Source organism: Canis aureus, chromosome 2, assembly GCF_053574225.1.
Source record: "Canis aureus isolate CA01 chromosome 2, VMU_Caureus_v.1.0, whole genome shotgun sequence".
Lineage (NCBI taxonomy): Eukaryota > Metazoa > Chordata > Mammalia > Carnivora > Canidae > Canis > Canis aureus.
In genome coordinates this window covers 26,532,949-26,557,311 of record NC_135612.1, presented here as the reverse complement: position 1 = coordinate 26,557,311, position 24,363 = coordinate 26,532,949, and the positions used below count along the sequence as shown (strand labels likewise).

The 24,363-nt window shown below is 39.9% G+C and overlaps 1 protein-coding gene across 2 annotated transcripts in view; it reads left to right on the top strand.

Moving 5' to 3' along the window:
- RASGRF2 (Ras protein specific guanine nucleotide releasing factor 2) overlaps positions 1-24,363 on the top strand; it is a 240,834-nt gene that overhangs the window by 83,966 nt on the left and 132,505 nt on the right. For both annotated transcript variants that reach the window (XM_077866482.1, XM_077866488.1), the window contains exons 3-9: positions 153-300; positions 2,575-2,664; positions 6,230-6,483; positions 15,237-15,316; positions 15,699-15,892; positions 21,236-21,345; positions 22,118-22,236. In XM_077866482.1, the coding sequence (XP_077722608.1) occupies positions 153-300; positions 2,575-2,664; positions 6,230-6,483; positions 15,237-15,316; positions 15,699-15,892; positions 21,236-21,345; positions 22,118-22,236 (995 nt within the window). The remainder of the gene's footprint in view (positions 1-152; positions 301-2,574; positions 2,665-6,229; positions 6,484-15,236; positions 15,317-15,698; positions 15,893-21,235; positions 21,346-22,117; positions 22,237-24,363) is intronic.

The window sequence follows — 24,363 nt, the reverse complement described above, 5'->3', positions numbered from 1 at the left end:
TGAAATGTCAGCCAGAGGTTAATATTTACATAAAGTAGAGCTAGCCAACAAGCTACATTTATGGTTTCTTTTTAAAGCATAGTGTATGCTGTTCTATATGAAATTGCAGTAGAACAGTATCTCATTGACTAACTGTGTCATTTTCTCTTAAGTTATGCAGACATTTTGATTGAGAGGGAAGTGTTAATGCAGAAGTACATTCATCTAGTTCAGATCGTAGAGACAGAAAAAATTGCAGCTAACCAGCTCCGGCATCAACTTGAAGATCAAGATACAGAAATTGAAAGACTTAAATCAGAGGTACTTCCCAGTTGATAGATTCTTCCCCGTTGTTTCACATTTATTGTCATCTCCTCGTAATTACATAAGGCCTACCAGGGTAAAATTTCAATCCCAAACTTAGCTCCTTTGCTGTCAACATGTACATAGACTACATATCTGTGCTAGAAAGGTATCTCGTCTATGTTAGGATTGAGTAAATATGCTACAACAAAATACCAGAGTAATATGCTGCTTTTTAATTATTTTGTGCTCCTGATGTCCTTCATTTGATCAGATAATCAAGAGTCGACTGTAATATTTAGCCATTTGTAGACTATTGTAGTAATGGTAACTGTGAATCTGTCATAAACTGTAATAAATTCTCAAATGGCAACTAAGGAAGGACCAGAAATGAAATCTAGAGGACATTCCTGCTTCTACATGTAAGGAGTCCAACTTTCTCCCCTCTAGTATTTTGAAAAACACGTTTGAGTTGAAGCATAAGACATTTTCTAGGGTATACTTTTTCCTAAATTTAGCACTTCTGCCTCCCTCCACCTCTACCCCTACCCTCTGAAGGTAAACTTCCGAGGCCCAGCATGCCCAGATTGTGAGATTGTACCAAGTGAGAATAGAAGATGGTCATGGTGTCGGCAGCCATGGAGGTGGGCCTGGGTCCTCCCACGCACACAAGTGCCTCTGTCTGTATATAGAAACCTGAGTGTATCTTTCCTTGCTGTCCTATTATTCCTTGTGGGAAGTGATCAATAACTGAAGAACTGAAGAGGAATGTAGAAAACAAGATTTTCCCCCTTCCTGACTAGAATGCATTAGCATTTTCTTAGCTTCAAAAGAGAAGAATAGAACAGAATGAAACCTACTACTAATTGTAATCCACTTACAGAACAATTCAGTCTTCGGTCTTAGTAACTTTCTTGTCACTTTTATAGCCATTGGATAATGTTTTCCTCTTTGTTTCCTTACACTTTCCTCTAAGACATACTCTGAATCCTGTGAAGGGTTTTCACCTCCTGCTGCCTGTGTACATCACCTCCAGTTCACAGAACATGAGTATAAGCTGATTCCACCTGGGATCTAATTGCTTCTCTGGTGATAAGTTGCAGACCATGTTCACCATATCATTAGTGTTGTTAACTTCCCGGTTCAACCCTGAAATCTGATATAGTGAAAACAACAACAGAAAACTTAACAAACCTGCATTTTAAAAGACTATATCAGGCACTGTAATTTAAAACAAAATTATTGTGTTCTTTCTTAACACAGTAAGCTAGAGCAGATGCTTGTCTGCTAAGTGAAAGAGGTTGGCATTTACTCCACAAGAGAAACTCAGCACCAAGCAGTGTTCCCCAATATTTATTTGTGCATGTTTATATGTCTTCACTATATTCTATTTTAGTCTGAATATAGATTGCAGCCCCAAACTGTCAGTAGCAGGTATGTCTTGTGTGGCCGCTTGGCAGGAACCATAATTTATTATTATGTATTTTCCCATGTCTTTGCCAGAAAATGGCAGAAATGTGTGTTTGGTATTGGTGACAAAAATGTAAAGACAAGTCAGAGGAATCAATTATGACTCTTAGCTTCTTAAGTGTCTGCTTGTTAGTAAATCTGAATAGGTATTTACCTTTATAAGAACCTGCAATTGAGCAGTAGTCTAGTGAATTTTGTTACCAAGTATATTGGCGTGGCCATCTGATCCTGAATTGCCCCTCACAGGCCACATAACTAGGCTGGAGATACAAAGAGATCCCAGGTTGTTTCTATCCTTTTTATCTTTTCACCTTTTCTTGGTTGGCTTAGATCAATCCCAAGGCTCTGAAGTTTCTTTGCAGTTACCATTCTCCCAAAGAATTCTGTGAATCTGCTGTTCTCTGTGTCCCTGGAAGGCTGTAGGCTGATTATAGGAAGCAAGAGCTTTGGCTTGAGTGTCATTGCATTTGAAGACTGTGCATTACAGTAGGCAGCTGCCATCAGGCAAAATGGCATCATGCTACTCAGCTCCTAGAAAGGCCTTGACCTAGTTATCACTAGGCTGAGTTTTGGGCTAACATTTCTCCTAACCCAATCCTATTTCACACTTTTCACAGTCACTTCTTGTAAGCACTTTTGTTAGCAACACTAAACAGGCTTGGGGTGAAGTTATGCTTCCCCTGTCTTAGCACCAGAGGAAGAAAGGATGGGTAAAAAGTTTCCTGAGGATCTCATAAGCTTCCTTGTAGACATAACTTCTATGAGTTATGGCTATAAACCGGTATTTCCCAAATCATGAAATGGACCGATTCTGTATTATAGATTATCGCTCTTAATAAAACCAAGGAACGAATGCGGCCTTACCAAAGCAATCAAGAAGATGAGGATCCAGACATCAAGAAGATTAAAAAGGTAGGTTGTTGGGGGTTTCTGGCTTTGGGGAAGCATGGTGATCAGTTGTCTGTCCTGTAGTGGTGTCTTGCCACCCTGTCCCTGAGCTGAGAACGATCTTGGTGTATCTGTTCTAATGGCTCTCAGACTTGCCCTTCGGAGTGATCCAGGTATGGCTACTTTGGAAAGGTTTTAGCTTGAGATTTTTTTCCAGTTCTGAGAATTCTCTTTTGGACTCTGTGGGAGGGATGCCAAAAACCAGACGCTAAGACAGCAGTGTTCTCAAGTTGGGTTAAGTAAGTGCTGTTGAACCTCCTGATTTTGTGCTGCTTTCATATTTTAGAGGAGTGTTTTTTAAATGACATTTAAAAAATATTTCTTTTAGCTTTAGATTTAAGTGCTTATTTAGAAAGAATTTTTTTGAACATATGAAAAGATTGACTAAATACATCTGCTCTGATTTGTTTTGTTATCGTTGTTTCTTTCTTGTTTAACATCTACATAATCAGCAGATCTTTCTACCTTATTATCATACATTACTGCACAACTTTTGCAATTAGCCAGACACTGGTACTAACTCTATTCTACTGTGTTTGATTTATGTCATCTATGTTTTGAGTTCTATAATCTTAATTCTCTTATAAATTACCTACTCAGCTTTGTTAACATTATGTGAAAAGCGTCACAGTTAAAGAAGTTTCTTTGGATACACATCTTCAGATCTTATTTCATCTTAATTTTTTTATTCTTGTGTTCCATGCTAAATAATTATTCCCCGTAAGTTGTAACAAAACTTTAAATATTGCTTGGAGTTTGAAATACAGATGCTTCTTGGAACTAAATTGCAATATTTTCAGTTTTTAAGGAATACAAAATGAAAGGAACACCATTTCTTTCTTAGAATTTAAAATTTTTTATATTGAATTAGGTTGATGTTGTGATACAAGATTAATATTATTGCCTTTATTTTAATAGTCTGAAGTTGACTGTAAACAAAGATATCAGTAAAGTACAATTTTCAGTTCTTTTTTTAATAGAAACTTGTAAGTAAGTAAATAAGTACACCAGCTTTTGCTCAGCAGGCAATACCTAAGTAAATGGAAAGATTTTATTTAATACAAAATTTGATTAAGTTGAATTTTGTAAGTACTTTTATTAAATGGAAGAGTAAAGATAAATGTTTTTTATACTTTCTACCTTCTTATTTCTCAATAGAGGCAATTTAAAAAAATCCCGTTTTTGAACTTAAGTAGGTTTTAAAAATAATTCTATTGTTCTTCATGCCCCAATCAACCTAATGTCTGTGTGGAAAGGGGTGTTTCAAATGAATTAGTTTCTCTAGTCTCATCTTGGCAAATACCAACATAATTTTTTATTTTCAAGGAACCAAAAATTGAAATTTATTATATTACACAGAAAGTTTCCATTAGACCTCTCCAAATAATGTGCATGTAACTTCCCCCACATAAATCTATTAGAATGTGATTGATTTTTATTATTTGAAGCATGGCAACTGTATGAATGCCTGCATGAAAATTGACAGTATGATGGCAACATTGGTAGGTAAATCAAATAATTTTAAAATTGCAAAAGAAGAATAGTTGTTTATATGCATGATAATTTAGACCATGTGGGTAAAATAGCAGGGAAAAAATAAAAAGTATAAGAATGTGTTGAACAAATAACAATGATACTAAAAGGACATTTTGGGAGTGATTTAATGTTTTCAATTATATGTAGATTTGCAACCTGCTTTGTTGCTAAGTCTGCCAACTTAGATAGATATCATAGACCCTAATAAGCTATCATGTAGTTGTTTTTTTTTTTTTTTTATATTAAGAAAGGACTTCAGATTGTTTTGGTCCATTATTTTATAGGTGAGAAAATGGAGGACCAGAGTTCAGAGTTAACCCTTCAGGTTAGTGCAGAGTCTTGGGTTAAGGATTATGACATCTACTTGTCTGGTTACCACCCAGCATTTACCTGGACACTTGAAAGATGTTAAGTAAATATTCATTGGCTAAAATTCATAAGTCGGTGCACTTTCTCACGTTTGTCTGTTATTTTTCAAATCAAAATCAGATCAGTTTTGGAGGCTATCGTGTTTTTTACAGATTTGATTTTTAATTATATTTCACATTTCTTTTAACAAAATAATCTCCATTGCAAATCTTTAACATGTGTTTTCTCCATGTGCCTGGGAGAGAACCCTTGCAGTAACAAAAAGCCGGTAAAAGAATGCCAAGTCTGATTGCATCTTTCCTGTGTGATTTAACCATGAAATTTAGTTTACTTATCTATAAATGGAAGGGGTGAGAAAAGCTGATGTCTAACACTTACTTTCTAAACTTACTAAAAACCCTCAATAACAACAAATCAAATAGCCTGATTTAAAAATGGGCAAAAGATTTGAATAGACATTTCTCCAAAGATGAAATCATACACATGATCTTTGAAGAAGTCATATACACTGAAAAGCTGCTCAGTTTCACTAGGCATCAGAGAAATACAAATCAAAACAACAGTGCCTATTAAAAAATCTCACACCCATTAGGATGACTACCATCAAAAAAACAACATAAGTGTTGATGAGGATGTTGGGAAATTGGAACCTTTGTGTACTCTTGGTGGGATCATGAAGTGGTTCAACGTCTATGGAAAGCAGTATAGTCATTCCTCAAAAAATTAAAAATAGAACTACCCCCATGGTGCAGCATTCCCACTTCTGGGTATATATCCAGAATAACTGAAAGCAGGATCTTGAAGTGATATTTACACTCCCACGATCACTGAAGCATTATTCACAATAGCCAAGAGGTAGATGCAACTCAAATGTCTATCAGGAGATGAATGGAAAAACAAAATGTATGTACAATGGAATATTATTCAGCCTTAAACAGAGAGGAAATCCTGGCTCATGGTACAACATGGATGAACCTTGAGGACATTATACTAAGTGAAATAAACCAGTCACAATAAGATAGATACTGTGTGATTCCACTTATAGGAGCTACCTAAAGTGGTTAAATTCACTGAAACAAAGAATGGTGAGTACCACGGACTGAGGGAAGGGAGTAGTAGGAACTATTGTTCAATAGGTATAGAGTGTCAGTTTTGCAGGATGAAGAAGTTCTGGAGATCTGTTGTACAACAATGTGAAATACTTTATCTGAACTATACACCTTAAAATGGTTAGGATGGTAAATTTTAAGTTCTGTGCTTTTTTTTAACCACAATTTAAAAAACTTTAATATCTGCTTTTATATTATTAAAGAATAAACCTTCCATTTATTCCTTTATTGAAATGTTAATAACTGAATATGTACTATTATCCTATTCTGGTGTCCATATGGGCAGTCCTAAAGGGCTTAAGATATAGAAGAAACTTGTGAAGCTGAGAAAAATATTATTTTTAAATCCTCTTTTTTCTGCCATCTGGAAAAGCCTGCCGCTATTTACTCTAGCGCTGGGACCATTATTAATGCACTAATGATAAAACAGGGTTTATGTGGCATAGGATGGAAACCTTTACTGACAGGCTGACCCCACAGCTCCCTGAGATCTTTCTGTTGTTGTTGTCCTTTAGGTTCAGAGCTTCATGAGAGGATGGTTGTGTAGAAGGAAATGGAAGACTATTGTGCAGGATTACATTTGTTCTCCTCATGCTGAAAGTATGAGGAAGAGAAACCAGATTGTGTTCACCATGGTTGAAGCCGAGTCAGAGTATGTTCACCAGCTCTACATCCTGGTCAACGGCTTCCTCCGGCCCCTGCGGATGGCGGCCAGCTCCAAGAAGCCTCCCATCAGCCATGATGATGTCAGCAGCATTTTCCTCAACAGGTTTGTATTGGCATAAATCAAAGAGTCATGTGAAAGACGCATTTTTATTTCTTAAAAGAATTTTTACTCTTTAAAAAAAATTATTTACTCATGAGAGACACACAGAGAGAGGCAGAGGCACAGGCAGAGGGAGAAACAGGCTCCCTTTGGGGGAATTTTTACTATTAATAGGTACCATAAAGTCACCTTTACAGGTGTGTGATATTGAAAATGAGAAAGCTGTCATTTGTGTCTCATTATTTGTCCAAATTTACATGTCTTTATCTTGAATCATGGCATCTAGTTCTCTGGTTTGTCTCTATTGGACATGTGTTTTCTTGTCAATCTGTGGGCGTGTGTGTTGGGAAAGATAATCTCCTTCATAAACTGAGGGAAATGGAATGAGTAATGGGTCGTCATATGTAATTTATACAGACGTACTTTAGAAAGAACAATAACAGAGGGCCTGAGAATCTATAGCAAATTTATTTGCTACTTATAGTGTCCTTCCTGCTGAGGATTCATCAGTGAGCAAAGCAGAAATCCCTGCCTTCATGGAACTTAAATTTTGATGTGGGAAGGGAAATAAGGAATGGTGAATAAGAGAAATATGTAGTATATTATGTGGTGATGAGTGTTGTGGAAAAAATCAAGAAGGGGAGAGGACTTTGGGGTGCCTGGGTGTTGTACTTAAAATTTATTTATTTGTTTTTGAATATATAATACATTTACATCATCCAAAATTCAAAACAACATGAAGACATCAAATAACTTACTCTTGTCTCTGCCTAGCCCCATTTCCCCCACTTTCCATTTTTAACCATTTTCGTTAGTTTCTTACATATCTTTCTAGTGTCTCTTGATGTAGAGCAATCAAATTTGGATGTGGAATGCTATTTTCTTTCTTCTTACACAAAAGGCAATGAACTTCAATATGTACTTGCCTTTTTTCACTTAATAATATATTCTAGACATCTTCCCATATTGACATCTAAAGAGCATTCTATTTTTTTAAAAATCACTATGGGGCAGCCCGGGTGGCTCAGCGGTTTGGCACCACCTTCAGCCCAGGGCCTGATCCTGGGGTCCCAGGATTGAGTCCCACATGGGGCTCCCTGCATGGAGCCTGCTTCTCCCTCTGCCTGTGTCTCTGCCTCTCTCTCTCTCTCTCATGAATAAATAAATCTTAAAAAAGATAAAAATAATAAAAATAAAATCACTACTTTTTTTACATTATGTGAATATGCCATAGTTTTTCTATAACCAGCTTTTAGAAAGTCCTCAAAGATAAGTTAACTTTTGAGTAAAGACTTGGAATTGATGAAGCAGCAAGCCATTTGGCTATCTGGGAGAACAGTGAGGCAAGCAGAGGAGACAGTCTATGCAAAGGGCCTGAGGCTGGGGCAGATCTGGTTTGCTTGTTTTGAGGAACTGACTAAGGATGAAAAGAGGTAACAATAGGACATTGTAAAGATGTTTGCTTTTACTGTAAATAAGATGGGCAGATACTGGTAACATTTTGAGGAGAGAAGTAGTATCATATAACTCATATTTTAAAACTCTGGTTTCTCTGTTGAGAATAGTGCAGGGAAATCAGTTTGGTGGCGATCTCAATAAACCAGGTGAGAGGTGATTGTAGCAGGGAGGCCTGTTAGGTGGCTATTACAATAATATAAGCAAAAGATGGTTGTCATTGGAGGCAGTGATATATGGTTGGATTCCTGGTACATTTTAAAATAGAACCAATGAGATTTTCTGATGAGTTTGATGTGGGGTTTTGAAGGAAAGTCCAAGGTTTTGGGGCTGAACAGCTAGAAGGATAGAGTAACTTCTCACTAAATGGTAAACATTGAGGTATAGAGAGGTTTGGGGGAAAGACAAAGAGTTTTTGTCTCAGACCTCTCAAGCATGAGGGCTATTATCCATCCAAATGGAGAAATCAAGTGAACAGGGACTATATATCAGGGAAGGAGTTTGGGCTGGAGATATAAATTTGAAGCTCCAATAGCATATGGATAGTATTTAAAGCAGTTGGTCTGAATGAGATTACCAAGGGAGTAAGCACAGATGTGAATGAGAGAAGAGGAACGACACTGAGCCCCAGGAGATTCCAACATTTGGAGATGAAGAAGATGAGGAGGAACTAGCAGAAAAGAATGAAGAAGATCCATTAGGGTCGTAGGATGAAAACCAGCAGAATGGGTTGTCCTGGAAACCAAGGCAAGAACAAATGAACTCCGTCCAAAAGGTCAAATAAAATGGTAACTGAGAACCGACCATGGGTTTAACACAGAGCTTATAGGTAACTTTAATGAGGGCCATTAGGAGAGCCATTGGAGGGTACTTAGGAGAGAATGGGAGGGAAGGGTAATCATTGGAGAGAGTTGGTATCGAAAACTCAAAGAGTGTTGCTATAGAGAGGAGCCAATAAACAAGACGGTACCTGGAGGTATAAAAAAATGTGTGTGTGTTTTGACTTAGGATAAAAATTACATTGATAACAAGGGGGAAATGACGTAGGGTAGAGGAGGATGTTGCTGGAGCAATAAACTTGCGTAGACAAAAGTGGGTAGAACAGGGCGTACAAGTCAAGAGGGTGCATAGGGAGGGAGGGAATAGTACCTTGATACATATGTCATTAGGAAGCAAGGACATGTGACAGTGCTGATAGAAGGAACGTATTGGGGTTAGATAAGAGGGGAAAGTGTATAATATTGTAGAATAATTGCTACACAGCTGGAAGAGCCTATATTACTCTATTAGGGTGGTGGTCATGACTGTCAGTGAGACTAGTCAGGATGGTTGTGTGTTTTTCTTCAGCCACTTTCAGCTGCACTGGTGCAGAGTGGGTGAGTGAGTGGCTTTTTTGGTGTTGTGTGAGGCTAATATGATGACATGAGAAATGAATAGGGGAGTTGAAGGTTATGCAAGGAAGAGATTATAACAGTGAGCCATAGAATCTAAACTGTGCAGAGAGGGAAATGATGGTGCGAGGGGTTTTGGTCAGTGATAAGATGACAGGATCATGCATGAAGTCAGAGTTCTAAAGGCAGTGAATTGAAAGATCAGAGAACAGTTTGCTTGAAACTGAGATAGGGAGGGGATGTAGTTACTGACAATGACAAGGTCTAAAGTACCATCAAAGGAGTGTTGGTTGAAGTTATTGGAGGGAAAGATGCCAAGAGGAGAGGAGTTCAAAGGCCCTAGAGGCCAGGAGTGTTGTTTTTTGTGCCTATTAGAGTCACCCAGAATTATGACAGGAGTAGTATTGGAGAAAGGACTGCCAGCAAGCTGGGAACTTGGAGCTCAGAGCTCAAGGCATTAAAAGAAAGGCTGGGGAGAGTTCTACTCCAAGATAGTGTTGTAGGAAGACCCTAACTCACCTTCTCCAGGGAACACACCAATGACACCTATTAATAGAACAATTCCTCTTAAAGAAGGACTGAGGGCTTGATTGAATAATTTCTACGTAACCAGAGCTGGAGAGAAAGGGCAAGAGAACAGCAAGAGGGAGAGAGACATGGTAACAAAGGGAATTGACCCTTGATGCTGCAAAGAGCAGTGGGACTGTATTGTACCGAGGGACCGGGAACAGATTCCTCTGGTCTTGGGCAGCGAATAAAAGCTACAGTTTGAAAGAGCAGCTGGCATATAAAAACGAGACAATGCTAGAACTTTGCCAAGTGGTAGATAAGCCACATGGGTGCTCTCCAAGTCAGAGGGTTTATGTTCCCACCCCACTTTTTTATTTGTTTTTATAAAAACCTGGAAAAAGTAACATATTTGTTTTATTAATGTGTTCTTACATCTACATGCTTGGCTGTATGCTCCCTTAAGGAAGTAACTTAAGTGTCCACCAGTAAACCAATAGATAAGGAAAAAGTGCATACACATGAGACGCACACACACTGGAATATTACACAGCCATAAAAAGGGATGAGGTTTTGTTTTGTTTTAGGTTTGTTTGTTTTTTTTTTTTTTGCCTTTTGAGACAACATGGATAGACCTGGAGGGTGTTATACTAAGTGAAATAAGTCAGACTGAGACAAATACCATATGATTCCCCTCAAAAGTGGGATCTAAAATTAAATAAATAAACAAAAAGCAGAATCAAACCTATAAATACAGAGAACAAACTGATGGTTGCCAGAGGAGAGGTGGGTGAAGGGTTGGACAGAATGGGTAAGTGGAAGAGGGAGATACAGGCTTCTAGTTATGAGATGAGTAAATCATGTGAATAAAAAGCAGAGCATAAGGAATACAGTCAATTGTATTATAATAGTGATTTAACGGGACAGATGGTAGTTACACTGTGGTGAGCGTAGTATAATGTATAAACTTGTCCAATCATGAATTATACACATGGAAGTAATGTAATATTGTGTATCAACCATAGTCAAAAAAATTTGTTTTAAAGAAAAAGAACAAAAATTATTGCAATATATTTTAATTTGTTTTTTTAAGGAATTAAGGCTTTTTTGCATTTATCTTATTTTACTTTATTTTCTTTTATTATTGAAGTATAACTGACATATAGTGTTACATTAGTTTCAGATGTGTAATGTAATGGTTCAACAATTCTGTACATTACTCAGTCCTCAACAGGATATGTGTACTCTTCATTCCCTTTATTTAACCCATCCCCCAGCCTGCATTTATTTTAGGTTATTGCCAATTCTGAGCTAAAGGTTTTTTTCCCCTGGATGCCTGGGTGGCTCAGAGGTTGAGCGTCTGCCTTTGGCGCAGGGTGTGATCCTGGAGATCCGGGATGGAGTCCCACCTCAGGCTCCTGCAGAAAGTCTGCTTCTCCCTCTGCCTTTGTTCTCTCTCTCTGTGTCTCTCATGAATAAATAAATAAAATCTTTAAAAATAAATAAATAAATAAAGGTTATTTTCCCTAGGTTTTTATAAAATGAAGACCCACACTATAAGGAAGATTTTAGGGACTAAATCATAGATCATAATTAAAATGTACTTAAATATTTAGAAAGGCATGGCTGGGGGGTGTCTATAGATGACTGAGTGGATGATAGATGGTAACTTTTTTTTTTTAATGATTTATTTATTGGGCGAGGAGGAGCAGAGGGAAAGGGAGAGAGAAAATGTCAAGCAGACTCCCCACTGAGTGCAGACCCCATCTTGGGGCTCGATCTCAAGACCCTGAGGTTACAACCTGTGCTGAAACTAAGAGTCAGGTGCTTAACTGGCTGTGCCACCCAGGCACCCCTGGAAGGTAACTTGTTAACAGGAGATTAGAAGCTTGGCTTCTCTGTTGTGAGGCAGGAGGAAGATCTCCCCACATTAGGTGGCAGTGGCCCTGCGCAAGTGTGTGAGACATCTTGAGGGACCTAAGAGGAGCTCCTGATCGTCAGGCTGCACAGCTAGCCTTTTGGCAAATACTTCCGTCACCCAAGCATGTCATTTCAACAGTTCTGATGACAATGGATGGGATTGTAAACTACCCTCTGGTAGTGATGCCAGCAGAGCCTGCACCACCTTGCTCTTAGGTCAGCTCTGGGGATTTGTTTCTGTTGGATTGCGTGATCTGCAATCTGGAAGGCCAGATTTGTCATATTGTTTAAATTCGGAGTCAGGATGTGCTGGGCCTCTTCTTGGAAGGTGAAGCTGTAAGCTCTTCATACACTTAGCAGTTGTTTACTATACCTAGTCCTTAAGGGAGATCTGAAGAGGTATGTTTTTATCTTTTTATTTTATGTATTCATTTTTAAGATACATGTTTTTCTTTTTTTTAAAGAGTTTTTAATTCCAGTTAACATCCTGAAAAGAGATGTTTTTAAAGCTGAGGTTCATAGGGTGTTTGTTGTCACTGCGGCTGTTTAACTGGATTCCTTTCCTTGACTTTAAATGGGAAGGACAGGCTTCCAGTTATGGCAGGTCAGTTTTGAATTTCTTTTTTAACAAAATTATTTGTTTATTTATTCCAGAGAGAGAGAAAGAGAGAGGGAGAGAGAGAGAGAGAGAGAGCGGGAGGAGGACAGAGGGTAAGGGACAAGCAGACTGCAAGCCCAGAGCCCAGTGAGGGGCTCCATCTCGGGACTCTGAGATCATGACCTGAGTTGAAACCAAGAGTCTGACACTTAACTGACTGAGTCACCCAGGCACCCCAATTTTTTTGCATTTCAACAGTTTATACTTAAAAAAAAAACTTAACCTACATGCAGGATTATTTCATTTTTTTCTAACCATCCTGGTATCAAAATATGAAAGTAGATGTATCAGTTATATACATTTTCAGTGTAGGAAAAAGAAGCCTCTCTGTGAGTGGAGGGAGTTCATTGCTTACAGAACTCTTTGGAAGAGCTGGAGGAGTAAAGTCAGGGAGCTGCGCCTGGAGCTTTGAGTTCAAGGGCACAACACTGTAGACATGCTTCGGTAGTGAGGAAGTACAGCACCACCATTGCCACTTGTCTGCCTTTCAGGTCCAGGAAGCTGTTGCCTAGAAACAAAAACACTGAGGCTGGGTGCTGGAATGGCCCCTAAAATACTCATATTTCCGTGACTGACTTTCAGCAACAGGAAGATTGCCTCTACTCCAGCCTCCCACGTCTTACCAAGTGCATCTATTGGTGCAACAGGTGGAACCAACCTCACATCCAGAACCACATTTACAAGGGAGTCAGGGGAGTGTGGCCTTAGCTCTCCATCGTGTCCACCTAGAAGGAGGAAGGGATGACTAAGATACAATATCTAGATTTGCTTGAAGTCCTTGAACAACAAACACTGCTTAGTTAAAATTTCTTTTTTTTTTTTTTAAGATTTTATTTATTTATTCCTGAGAGACACACAGAGAGAGGCAGAGACACAGGCAGAGGGAGAAGCAGTCTCCCTGCAGGGAGCCCGATGTGGGACTCGATCCCAGGACCCCAGGATCACGACCTGAGCTGAAGGCAGACACTCAACCACTGAGCTACCCAGGAGCCCCTTAGTTAAAATTTCTATAAAAGAAAAATAAATTATCATCTTCAAGCAGTGTGTATTTTGTTTACTGGACCATTTGGAAAAAATTAAGGATTTCCCATTGATTTTTACTGTAGTGGAATTTGACTTCAACAAACCAGAGTATCTCACTGACATGAATGATTCTGTGTTTGATTGTGTGGATGTGTTAGTTCAGAAAAGGCTTTAGAGGTTCATTCCAATGGGATAATTGTAATGAGGAAGCAAAAGTTGCTTTGGTAACTACTCTTCTTGAACTTTTTAGAAATTTGGATCTCTATGCCTAGTTCTCATTTTATTTTTTTATTTTTTTGTTTTCAAGAATTTTTTTAATAATAAATTTATTTTTATTGGTGTTCAGTTTGCCAACATACAGAATAACACCCAGTGCTCATCCCGTCAAGTGCCCCCCTCAGTGCCCGTCACCCATTCACCCCCACCCCCCGCCCTCCTCCCCTTCCACCACCCCCAGTTCTTTTCCCAGAGTTAGGAGTCTTCATGTTCTGCTCTCTTTCTGATATTTCCTACCCATTTCTTCTCCCTTCCCTTCTATTCCCTTTCACTATTTTTTATATTCCCCAAGTGAATGAGACCATATAATGTTTGTCCTTCTCCGATTGACTTATTTCACTCAGCTTAATACCCTCAAGGTCCATCCACATTGAAGCAAATGGTGGGTATTTGTTGTTTCTGATGGCTGAGTAATATTCCATTGTATACATAAACCACATCTTCTTTATCCATTCATCTGTCGATGGACACCGAGGCTCCTTCCACAGTTTGGCTATTGTGGACATTGCTGCTATAAACATCGGGGTGCAGGTGTCCTGCCGTTTCACTGCATCTATATCTTTGGGGTAAATCTCCAGCAGTGCAATTGCTGGGTCGTAGGACAGTTCTATTTTTAACTCTTGGAGAAACCTCCACACAGTTTTCCAGAGTGGCTGCACCATTTCACATTCCCACCAACAGTGTAAGAGGGTTCCCTTTTCTCCACATCCTCTCCAACATTTGTGGTTTCCTGCCTTGTTAATTTTCCCCATTCTCACTGGTGTGAGGTGGGATCTCATTGTGGTTTTGATTTGTATTTCCCTGATGGCAAGTGATAAAGGGCTAGTTTCCAAGATCTATAAAGAACCTATTAAACTCAACACCAAAGAAACAAACAATCCAATCATGAAATGGGCAGAAGACATGAACAGAAATCTCACAGAGGAAGACATAGACATGGCCAACACGCACATGAGAAAATGCTCTGCATCACTAGTTCTCATTTTAGTATCTCCATGTAGGCTTTGTCCTTTTCAGAGGATTCTTTTACATTTCTGTCTTGGGAGTCTTGGGAGTGGTTACAGTAGAGTACTGCCAAACCTTTGCTATGGATTTTTTCCCCTCTCTCCTGTCAAAACTCATTTTAATGAAAGAGAGAGTACTTTCCCTGAGTTATCATCTAGACTCAAATCTAAGAGGAAAAGGATCATAACTAATTCATTGATTATCAGTTGAAGTGCTACATTCTAACAGTAGAAAGATATTGCTATTACAAATTGATAATGCGAGTTATATGACAGTGATTTGGTGCTCAGTGTCTTCCAGTGTTTGAAGCTTAGCTCAGAATTTTCTTTGAATTTTTGAGATCTTCTGAAAGATAAATTGCTTTATGAGGGCTAATGCAATCCATGTTATTATTGGGCATAGAGTTGGGAGGCCCTGGGAGACATGTATATCACGTATTTATTAAAGTTTTAAGGACTCAGGAGGCTTCTTTAACAAAATAGACACTTTGCAATAACTGAATTGTTTTTCCATTTTTATAGTGAAACGATTATGTTTCTTCATGAAATATTTCACCAAGGACTGAAGGCGAGGATAGCAAACTGGCCTACTTTGATTTTAGGTGAGTGCATGCTTTAGAGATAAAAGATTTTCTCTTAAGATGGCTACAATTAAAGTAAAATAACTTCGGCATCATTCAGCCTAAGCTGTCTGAATTTCCCTCTTGACCGGTGAGCTTCCTTATGTTCTGGGGATCTGTTTCATTGCCCTTTCAGCCCTTTGCCCTGACCTGTCATAGTGCATTTGGGGCAAGAGTCATGCTTGGCCTCCGGGTGACTTCCACCAGAACAGTCATTCAGGCATCTGAACTGGGGGCCCTGTGCATGTGTGACGCCTGGTGCTGGGAGCCGCTCTCTGCCATCCCATCAAGTGCACCTCTCCTCATACCTTGGGTAATTTACCAAGGGCAAAGAGAAACTGCCATGTTTACTTCTTTTTTCCAGCTGATCTGTTTGATATTTTGCTCCCCATGTTGAACATTTATCAAGAATTTGTGCGTAATCACCAGTACAGCCTCCAAGTGCTTGCCAATTGTAAGCAAAACAGAGATTTTGACAAACTCTTAAAACAGTATGAAGCCAACCCTGCCTGTGAGGGGAGGATGCTGGAAACGTTCCTGACCTATCCAATGTTTCAGGTAAGTCATCTGGGACACATTTTATAAGTCACTGACTCCAGTCTGGTGGTACTGATGCCTGCGGTGACCAGAGCGAGGTGTCCAAGTGTGCCCTGTGGGGAATTACGGCGTGTATGCATCCTCTGTCATCTTGAGCTTGACCCTGAGATAAGCAAACATATGCCACACATTTTCTGTCTGTGTAGTATAGGGAAGAAGAGCAGACATTTTTTTTTTTAAACCAGGCATTTTTGAAGCGATTAAATCAGGAATGATTTTGTGCAAAGTGGCACAATTTTCTCTTTACAGAAAGCTACCACACAGACTTCTTCCATGGAGTCTCCTCCTCCAGCATGTTTAAAAATATTATCAGGTTTACAGAAATAGGATGCTGTGCAAAAGTTCCAGTATATGCTGGTTGCATAAAAGGCTCCTGCAGGGTGGAGTGACTGCTGGGAAAATCTTTGTTTTCCTGCCCATCCTCCCTGCCCCGTTACAATTGCTATTGGAACTGGTCTCGAGCTTGTCTGGAGCTCTGGAGAGCCAAAGGAGGACGGCTGGGCCACAGAGGAAACCAAGGGTCTGGAGGCCCTGGCAGGACCTGGGCACTCTTGGCCCAGAGTCGGGTTCTTGCATTGAGGCTGGGCCTTGTCCTTACATTTACCTTTTTGGCATTAGAGGGTCCCTGAGGGACCGAGCACACTTGTGTCCTTGCCTGTGTCGCAGGCTTTACCATTCCAAGTCTTTGAGTGAGGACTGGGGAAGTCAAAATGTGAATTGAATCTCCCATTCTTTTGAAAAGCGTTGATTCTGTTCTTTTGGAAAGGCATTGAGTGTTCTCATTGTGGAATTTATGGGGCTTCTGGCCAGGCCTCCAGATTGTCATGTGGTAAACCGATTCTCCTCATCATGTGTTAGGGCTTCTGCGGAGAGCTTTGCCCCCCTACAGGCACCGCTGACCCCAGCAGATCGTTGTGTAGCCTCAGAAAGAAATGTTGCTCTGGGTCATAATTGTTTGTCTTAAAGTTGGTCAGTCCTGCTTGAAATCCTGGAAATCACCGTAGAGGTTGAGTAAGGTTTTTAAAAACCAAAAGGATGCATTTGAAACAACTTAAATATAGTGAAACTTTATAATGTTATTGTGTTGTTTCATGGAACTGAGTTGTTTGAACTCTTGGCCTCTCTGAGGAAATATTTTACAAGAAAAACTTCAAAGCAAACAAAAAAAAGTTTGCTTTTTTTTTTTACCTTATAAAAATTGTAATTTAAGCCTTTATTTATAGCAAAACAAACTTTATATAGTGCAGTGTTCTGAGATTCTGTTTGAATATTTGGCATTACTCTGGATGATGATTAAATACCCGAAATTGTGTCTTTCAGGCAACTTTGCCTCGGGTGACTATTCAAAGGTAGAGTTATCAAAGGCACATGGAATATTCAGGGAGGTACCTAGCTCCCTTTCTGATAGCCCATTAATGCCTTCCTGAGGCCTATTTAATTTCCCTGGGTGTGATTCTCTCAGTATTTTATTTTATTTTTTTAGGATTTTATTTATTTATTCATGAGAGACACACAGAGAGAGGCAGAGACATATGCAGAGGGAGAAGGAGGCTCCCTGTGGGGAGCCCAGTGCAGGACTCAACCCCAGGATGCCCGGATCATAACCTGAGCCAAAGGCAGACATCAACCAGTGAGCCACCCAGGTGCCCCTCTCTCAGCGTTTTAAAGTGACACGACTGCACTTGAGCTTTAGGGGAGGTGTCCAAACACAGTAGAATGTAGGGCCTTGGAAAGTCCTTTGGATCATCTTTAAAGTGCTGAGATACTCTCCTACCACCCTCCCTCCTTTGCCCTGGAGGTTAAGCCCAATGAGAATGACTTGGCATTTTCATTGACTCCAAGGAATTCCCATAATGTCATGAAAGGACCACTGGACTGAGAATCTTTAGAAGACCTGGATGTCTGGCTCACTCTTCAGTTGTAGCATTGAGGAAAATAATTGAAACAATATAAATCTTGGTTTCTTATTCTTAAAATTGAGGCACTTGAGCTCTAGTCATCTCCCAGAGGTCTAGCTGACTCTGTGATTTTAGGGGGACTGCACCAGTTCTAAAAGTTTGGGTTGGGTAACTATGTGGGGGTTCAAGGAGCCTGGTCCAGGAACCCCCAGTCCAAGACTGTGGTGGCCCCAAACCCTAGAATTTAGCTGATAGATCAGATGTTGAGGCTCTGTGGCTTCTTCCAGACCAAAGGCACTGGTTCTGAGAGCCTGGGAGGTTCAGGGAGAAACCTCAAACTTGAAGAATTTAGCCAGAGTTGGTCCAAATTGCAGGAAGTGTGCAAATTGAAAGAACATTAAGTTGTGCTATTTATTTATTTGCTTCCCTAGAACTATCTTGAATAGACCAAGAGGGGAAACCATCAGAATCTGCTACCTCTAAGAGCCTCATTCTCCTTGATGTCTCTTCTTTGTCTTGTTCACTTGGTGTCTCTTCTTCCTGCCTTCTCCCTAGGAGTAACCATATGGAACACTTGGGGGAAAATTGCCCTTTCTAGAAGCTTGAAGGTTTTTTTCCTCACTAGGTTCATTCCCTCCTTCTTGTTGCCTTTTGGTTCTTTCACAAATGAGGTGAAATAGTCATGAAAGTGTTTGCTCCCTTGAAGGATCCAACTGTTTCTGCTTCGCCCTGCATACATGTGTCAGCAGTAGTACTTTAGCACTTCCACCTTGCTCTAGTGGAGGCTGGACCTGGGGATGAGGCTGAGGCACTTTACATTTTTTTGTGTGTGTGTGCTATTAGATAACAGTAGAAGAAGTGACTCTAGTTCATGCCACCAAGGGACCTCTGGCCAGACTTTTACTTGAGTCTAGACACGGGGGCAGAGGTTGGTGTGGGCATAGGGGAGAGGCGATTGGCAGCTTTTAGCCTGTATATGTATAGAAGAGCAAGTGTTCTGGGCTCTTTGTCAAGTAAGTCAATTGCTGCTTTTAATGTACTATGTTGAGCTTTGAAACATGGAAGAATTGTAGAATTTGGATGATGTAGTAAATTTATCCTCAATTGAACTATCAGACAAATAAGTCCAAGTGTTGCCAAGAAATTTGTTTATGGAAAATAATGTAGTTATTAATATAATTTTTAATTAGCAAAGACAATGGCATGACTGGTACTGTTTAAATTGGCTTCAGCTGCTCCTAAGTCCATAGGTAAGCCAGTCGTGAATTCTGCCCCCTACGAGAACTGTTAGATGTTCTCCAGCAAGTAGCCACTTGCCGCTCTAGCCACCTATTTACTGTAACAGCAGAGCAAGCTCATTAATGTCTACAAAGTGACAAGCATTGTTCCATAATTGAAAGGAGAATTATGATTCATCTGGACAGCACTTACTGTGATTCTTGTTTTTTGGGGGAACAGATTTATAATCAGCTCTTGAATATACAGATGCGCTCTTTGGAGAGCCGTCCACTTTTCTGCAGAATGTCCTTTCCCAGCTTTTTGGCAGCTTCAGGCTTGTTTGTTCCTCCACCAGAAAGTAGAAAGGGCCAGTTTCTGAATTTCAAATCCATCTACTTGAATCTGAGCCAAGGAGCTCTCTAAAATAGATTTAATTAATGGGGGAAGATCATGAAGCTATTGACTAAACTTAGTTTTGTGGGTTTTCAGTGCTTGCATCATACGTGTCAGGCGCTCCCACTCCTACCTTCTTTGTTATGAAAGATCTAGTGCATTAGCTGTTGTTTGCCTTGATTTTCTTCGTATGACTGCTGACTTAGAGGCATACTGGCTTTGTGCGGAAGGGATATTTGAAAGCGTATCTATCCCAGGGACCTTAACCAGGAGAAGTTTATGGGATGGAGAGGAAGTGTCCTCCACATGTCTTACACAGGAGGGGTCTCCCTCCTTTAAGGAGTCTGTCTGAACTTCCAAAACTTTAATAGGATGACATTCCCTAGGATACGGTCCCAGAATATCAACTGCAGATCCATGTCTGTGCTGATGGCCCTGCCCTTTGTGCTCATGCGTAAACATAGGCCCTCAGTAGACCACAGTAGGTGACCCAGTGAAGGCCACCCCCTGCACACGAGCAAAAGCAGATCCGTGGACAGGGCTGCCAACACCTCAGGACAGGATGGAAGGAACTAGCCACAGCGCTCCGGGAGGCTGTTTTACTTTCTTCCTTCTCAGAAGTCCTTTTGAGGGTTGAGTGAGTCCCCAGGCCCCACAGAGGAGACCGAGTGGGTTTGTGTACCAGTGAGAGCCATGATCATGGCTGGCTCTGTCATGTACTGTGAGACCACCCTGGGCAAGTTACCAGACCGCTTCACGCTTTGTTTCCTCCTTATCTCTGTATAATGGGGACATAACCCTTCTGTTGGTGTGGAGGTTTGGGCATACATGCCCATAGCAGGCCGCGTTATGGCAGCTGCGGTGCATGCATGTCGTTATTAAAGTTAAGCCCACTGCCCCAGCTTTCTTTTTTTTTTTTTTTCACTGCCCCAGCTTTCTAAAAAAATTTTATCTGTAAACCAGTAAATAAATAAGTAGAATAAAAAAAAAATATATATATATAAATAAATAAATAAGTAGAATCAGTAAAACTTGAATCTCTACTATGTTCATTTAAAATTGTCATATGGCTGGTGGAGTTTCCGCTTTTGACAGAATTCAGATAGTTTATCCATAAACAAAACTATAAGTAAATAATGTAATTAAACAATACATTTTACTGCTAGAAGGATGAGTTAAGGTAAAGTAGGAAGAGAATGTAATAAAGGTGAGTATGTCTTCTCCCAAGTTTAAATTCTTAAAGAGAACATTGCAGTAGGGATGTGAATTAAAAAAAAAAAAATTGTGGGGCCACCTGGGTGGGTGGCTCAGTTGGTTATGCATCTGACTTTGCATACATCAAATCACAATCTCAAGGTCCTGGGCTTGAGCTCAGTGTGGGGCTCGGGAGCTTCTCTCTCTCAATCTCTCTCTCTCTCTCACTCCCCATGCTCATGCTATCTCTCTCTTTCTCTCAAATAAAAAAATATATATATCTAAAATACGGACTCATGTGACTTGATAATCACTATGTTTCTCTATGAACCAATTTTCAAATCTTATGATTAAGAAATATATGCTTATGTTAAAAATCTAAAGAAACAACCATTTCTTTGGAGTATAATATTTTATTACTCTTTTCTTGTGCTCTTGGTGAATGTGGATATGTGGATGTGTGTGTGAAGTTTGAAGTGTAATTCATTTGAGAATTGTAAAAGTAGAGTTGAATTTCTCAGACATGATGGTGCACAGGAGAGGATGTCCCAGGGTCACTCATCCTGACCTCTTGCTCATGCTGGCCTTTATTTGCATTTAGATCCCCAGGTATATCATCACACTTCATGAACTCCTAGCTCATACACCTCATGAGCATGTGGAAAGGAAAAGTCTGGAGTTTGCTAAATCGAAACTAGAGGAACTGTCCAGGTATGTAGAGAACTTATAATAAAGGCTTGATTAGAGAAACCAGCGAGTTAGTTTCTATGGAAACCTAATATATATATATCCAGGGAATAAGAAGTGAGACACAGTCCAACTTCTCCGATTCACCTGAACATGAAATGCTAGCTCTTCAGATGGTACTGAATCAGCATAAACGTTAATTTTAACCAAGAAAAAAAAATCAATCTTTGAAAATGGTTTTATAGCATGTGAATTTATGTGATTGAGATTATAGGTGTATTTGCGTTTGAGTTTGAAAATATTAACATTTCTTTTAGCGTAGTAGAAAAACAATTTTTAGTTGTGTCTTTGTGTTCATATTTGGCAAAAAGCTAAGAAATGTGTATTTTGGATTTTTCAGTGACTGCACTGTTTCAGAGAATTATTTACATCTGTGTTCCTTTAGCTTATATGGAATAAATGGCATAAAGGTCTCTAACTTGCTCCACCTCTAAGAAATGGCATCCTAATTTCAATGAAGGGGCTGTCCATAAAATGATATGTTGCTTTCCTGTTGCATTTATAAGCAGCACCCCCAGGGTACTCATTGGTTGCTGACCCACTTGTCATTTAGAACTGTGTTGTACGTTGGGTTTGGTTTGAGTCATGGCTGGTTCAAGCCTGAAGGTCTCTCCTCACAGCCTCAGTTGTACTGATACAAGTTCAAAACTGAGCTTCCCAGATAGAGCTCTTTGCATACCTGCTAGAGCTATACAAAACCTCTCTTCCTGTGATCTGTCCCTGCTGTGTCTGACAGGATAATGCACGATGAAGTGAGTGACACTGAAAACATAAGGAAGAACCTGGCCATAGAAAGAATGATCGTAGAGGGCTGTGATATTTTGCTGGACACCAGCCAAACTTTCATCCGCCAAGGTAAGTCCTTGTTCGGTGGACCCACTGTCTCTAGTGATCTCTGCAACTGTCACATTGTCACTGGCAGATCCTGGCAAGCATTTTGGAGCTGTGTGATTGATACTGTTCATGCAGGACATCCCCATGGTCTTGACCGAGGCTGTGGCTGAGGCCCACATTTGTGCTGTTTCTTTTCAGGGGCCATGAAAAACAGCAACACAATAATAGTAAAGCACGAGTGGGACAGTAAATTACATTCTGACTGGACTCTCTTCCTCAGTGGACCAGACATTCTCTACAGCTCCAAGGAAGACAGATCGGTCTGGCCGATGAGAGTGGCAGTGCCAGGTGGCGACGATATACAGGCAAAGGCCCAAGAGAAACTTGCATTACTCAAAGCCCTTTCACATAGCGGTGGGGACAATGTCCGAAGTGAAAACAGCTGTCTCTTGTTCCCATTCTTTATCAGCACTTCTGGATCCGCCCCACACAATATGATTTAATTCAGTTGGTGACTCCAGTTGCCAAATGAAATGTCTTTTGACCCCTGCCACGCTTTGGTAATGGTGAACGTATCTTGTATCTTGTTTGTGGGATGTGTGCTTTGCAAGCATCACCCAGTATATTAAGCTTCTGAAGTGTTGAAGATTTTTGGGCCAGAAACGAGATGCAACAGCCTAATGGTGCATCTCCCTCCGGGGCTCTCACTGCAAAGCGCACTAAGTAAACCTCATCCAAAGTCCTTTTTAAGTGCTTAGGTGTTCTGAGGGAAGGGAGCATGGCCCATGGAGTTGATCTGAGACAACACATCTCACACATTTATAATTTTGAACTTGGTGAGCGGTGGCACATACATTTAGAACTAGAAATAACCTTTAATGTAGCTTCTGTTCGTAATGAGCCAATATCATTTGAAGATATTTGCATTTCCATTGCCTACCAAAAATGTGTTGCTTAAATTTTTTTTTACTTCATCAAACAAGACATTATTTGAGCTGTGAACCTACATTTTTGCACAGAATACTTAAAAAATGTAACACGCGCTGTTCTATTTTCCATTATTTGTTGATAAAGAGAGAAATTACACATATGTTAAAGTTTGGAAGTATATTTTAGGAAAGGATAGCTTTTCTCATTTTTGGCTTTTGATACTGATTTTCCTTGAAATGTAGTGGAATATAATGCTAACAGCATCAGGCCTTCCTAATCGCTTTGCGTTGCTCCACACAGACTGTGTCCCCACGGGGCTTCCTGCCTTCCTGGCCCTTGCCTGCCCGTGTGCCTTCCCGTGTGCTGGCCCCAGTGTGGGGACTGGGAATGCCCCTATCCATCCCTTCCATGCCTATTGAAGGTCTGCTTGTCCTTCCAGGCTCAGGTCAGACACCTTTAGGGAGCCTTTGACAATTCTCTCCCCTTCCCTCCAGGTAGAATGAATTTACCTTCGTCCCGGTTTCAGGGCCCCTCACTTCTCATGTCTGTGTTTCATCCTCTTGTGTGTTGTAGGTACATGTTTGCACGCCTGGCGCTCCCAGTCATTGTATCTCTGAAGGGCTGTATTTATGAATTCTCTCTTCCTTTATATGCTGCTTTCCATTATAGATACTTGAAAGAGGGGCACTGCATTAAATCAAATTGCTTGTTGAATTGCAGTTTTGATTATTAGATGTCTCGTTTTGTATTTTTCTTGTATTTGGAGTTCATGGAAAAAATACTTATTGACTAGAGCTTTATAATATGTGAGAATGCAAACAAATGTTTCTGTAACCACTATTTTGTTTCTGAAAAGGCTTGTGATTGAAAAGTATTATTATGCATAAACATTTATTTCTACAAACTTAGACTGCTCTTATCTAAGTTTGAAAAAAACATCTCTAATGAAAAATGCTGGGAGGTCGGATACATTGAATAAGTCTTTTTTTTTTTTCAATGCACCTTGAGGAAAAACCCTCATGAGCCGCCTCTCCCTTTGATTCATGTCCAGATGTTTATTGTTCTCTGCCACATGTTTAAAGCACTTTTATCAGCTATTAATATATCTGATGTTGTTATCGTATTGATGTTGATATAATGATTTGCCTTTATGGTATTTTTCTGTATTGTTTGGTTAGTGTGTTTAGGAATTATTCAATAAAGTTGGTTTTAAAAAAT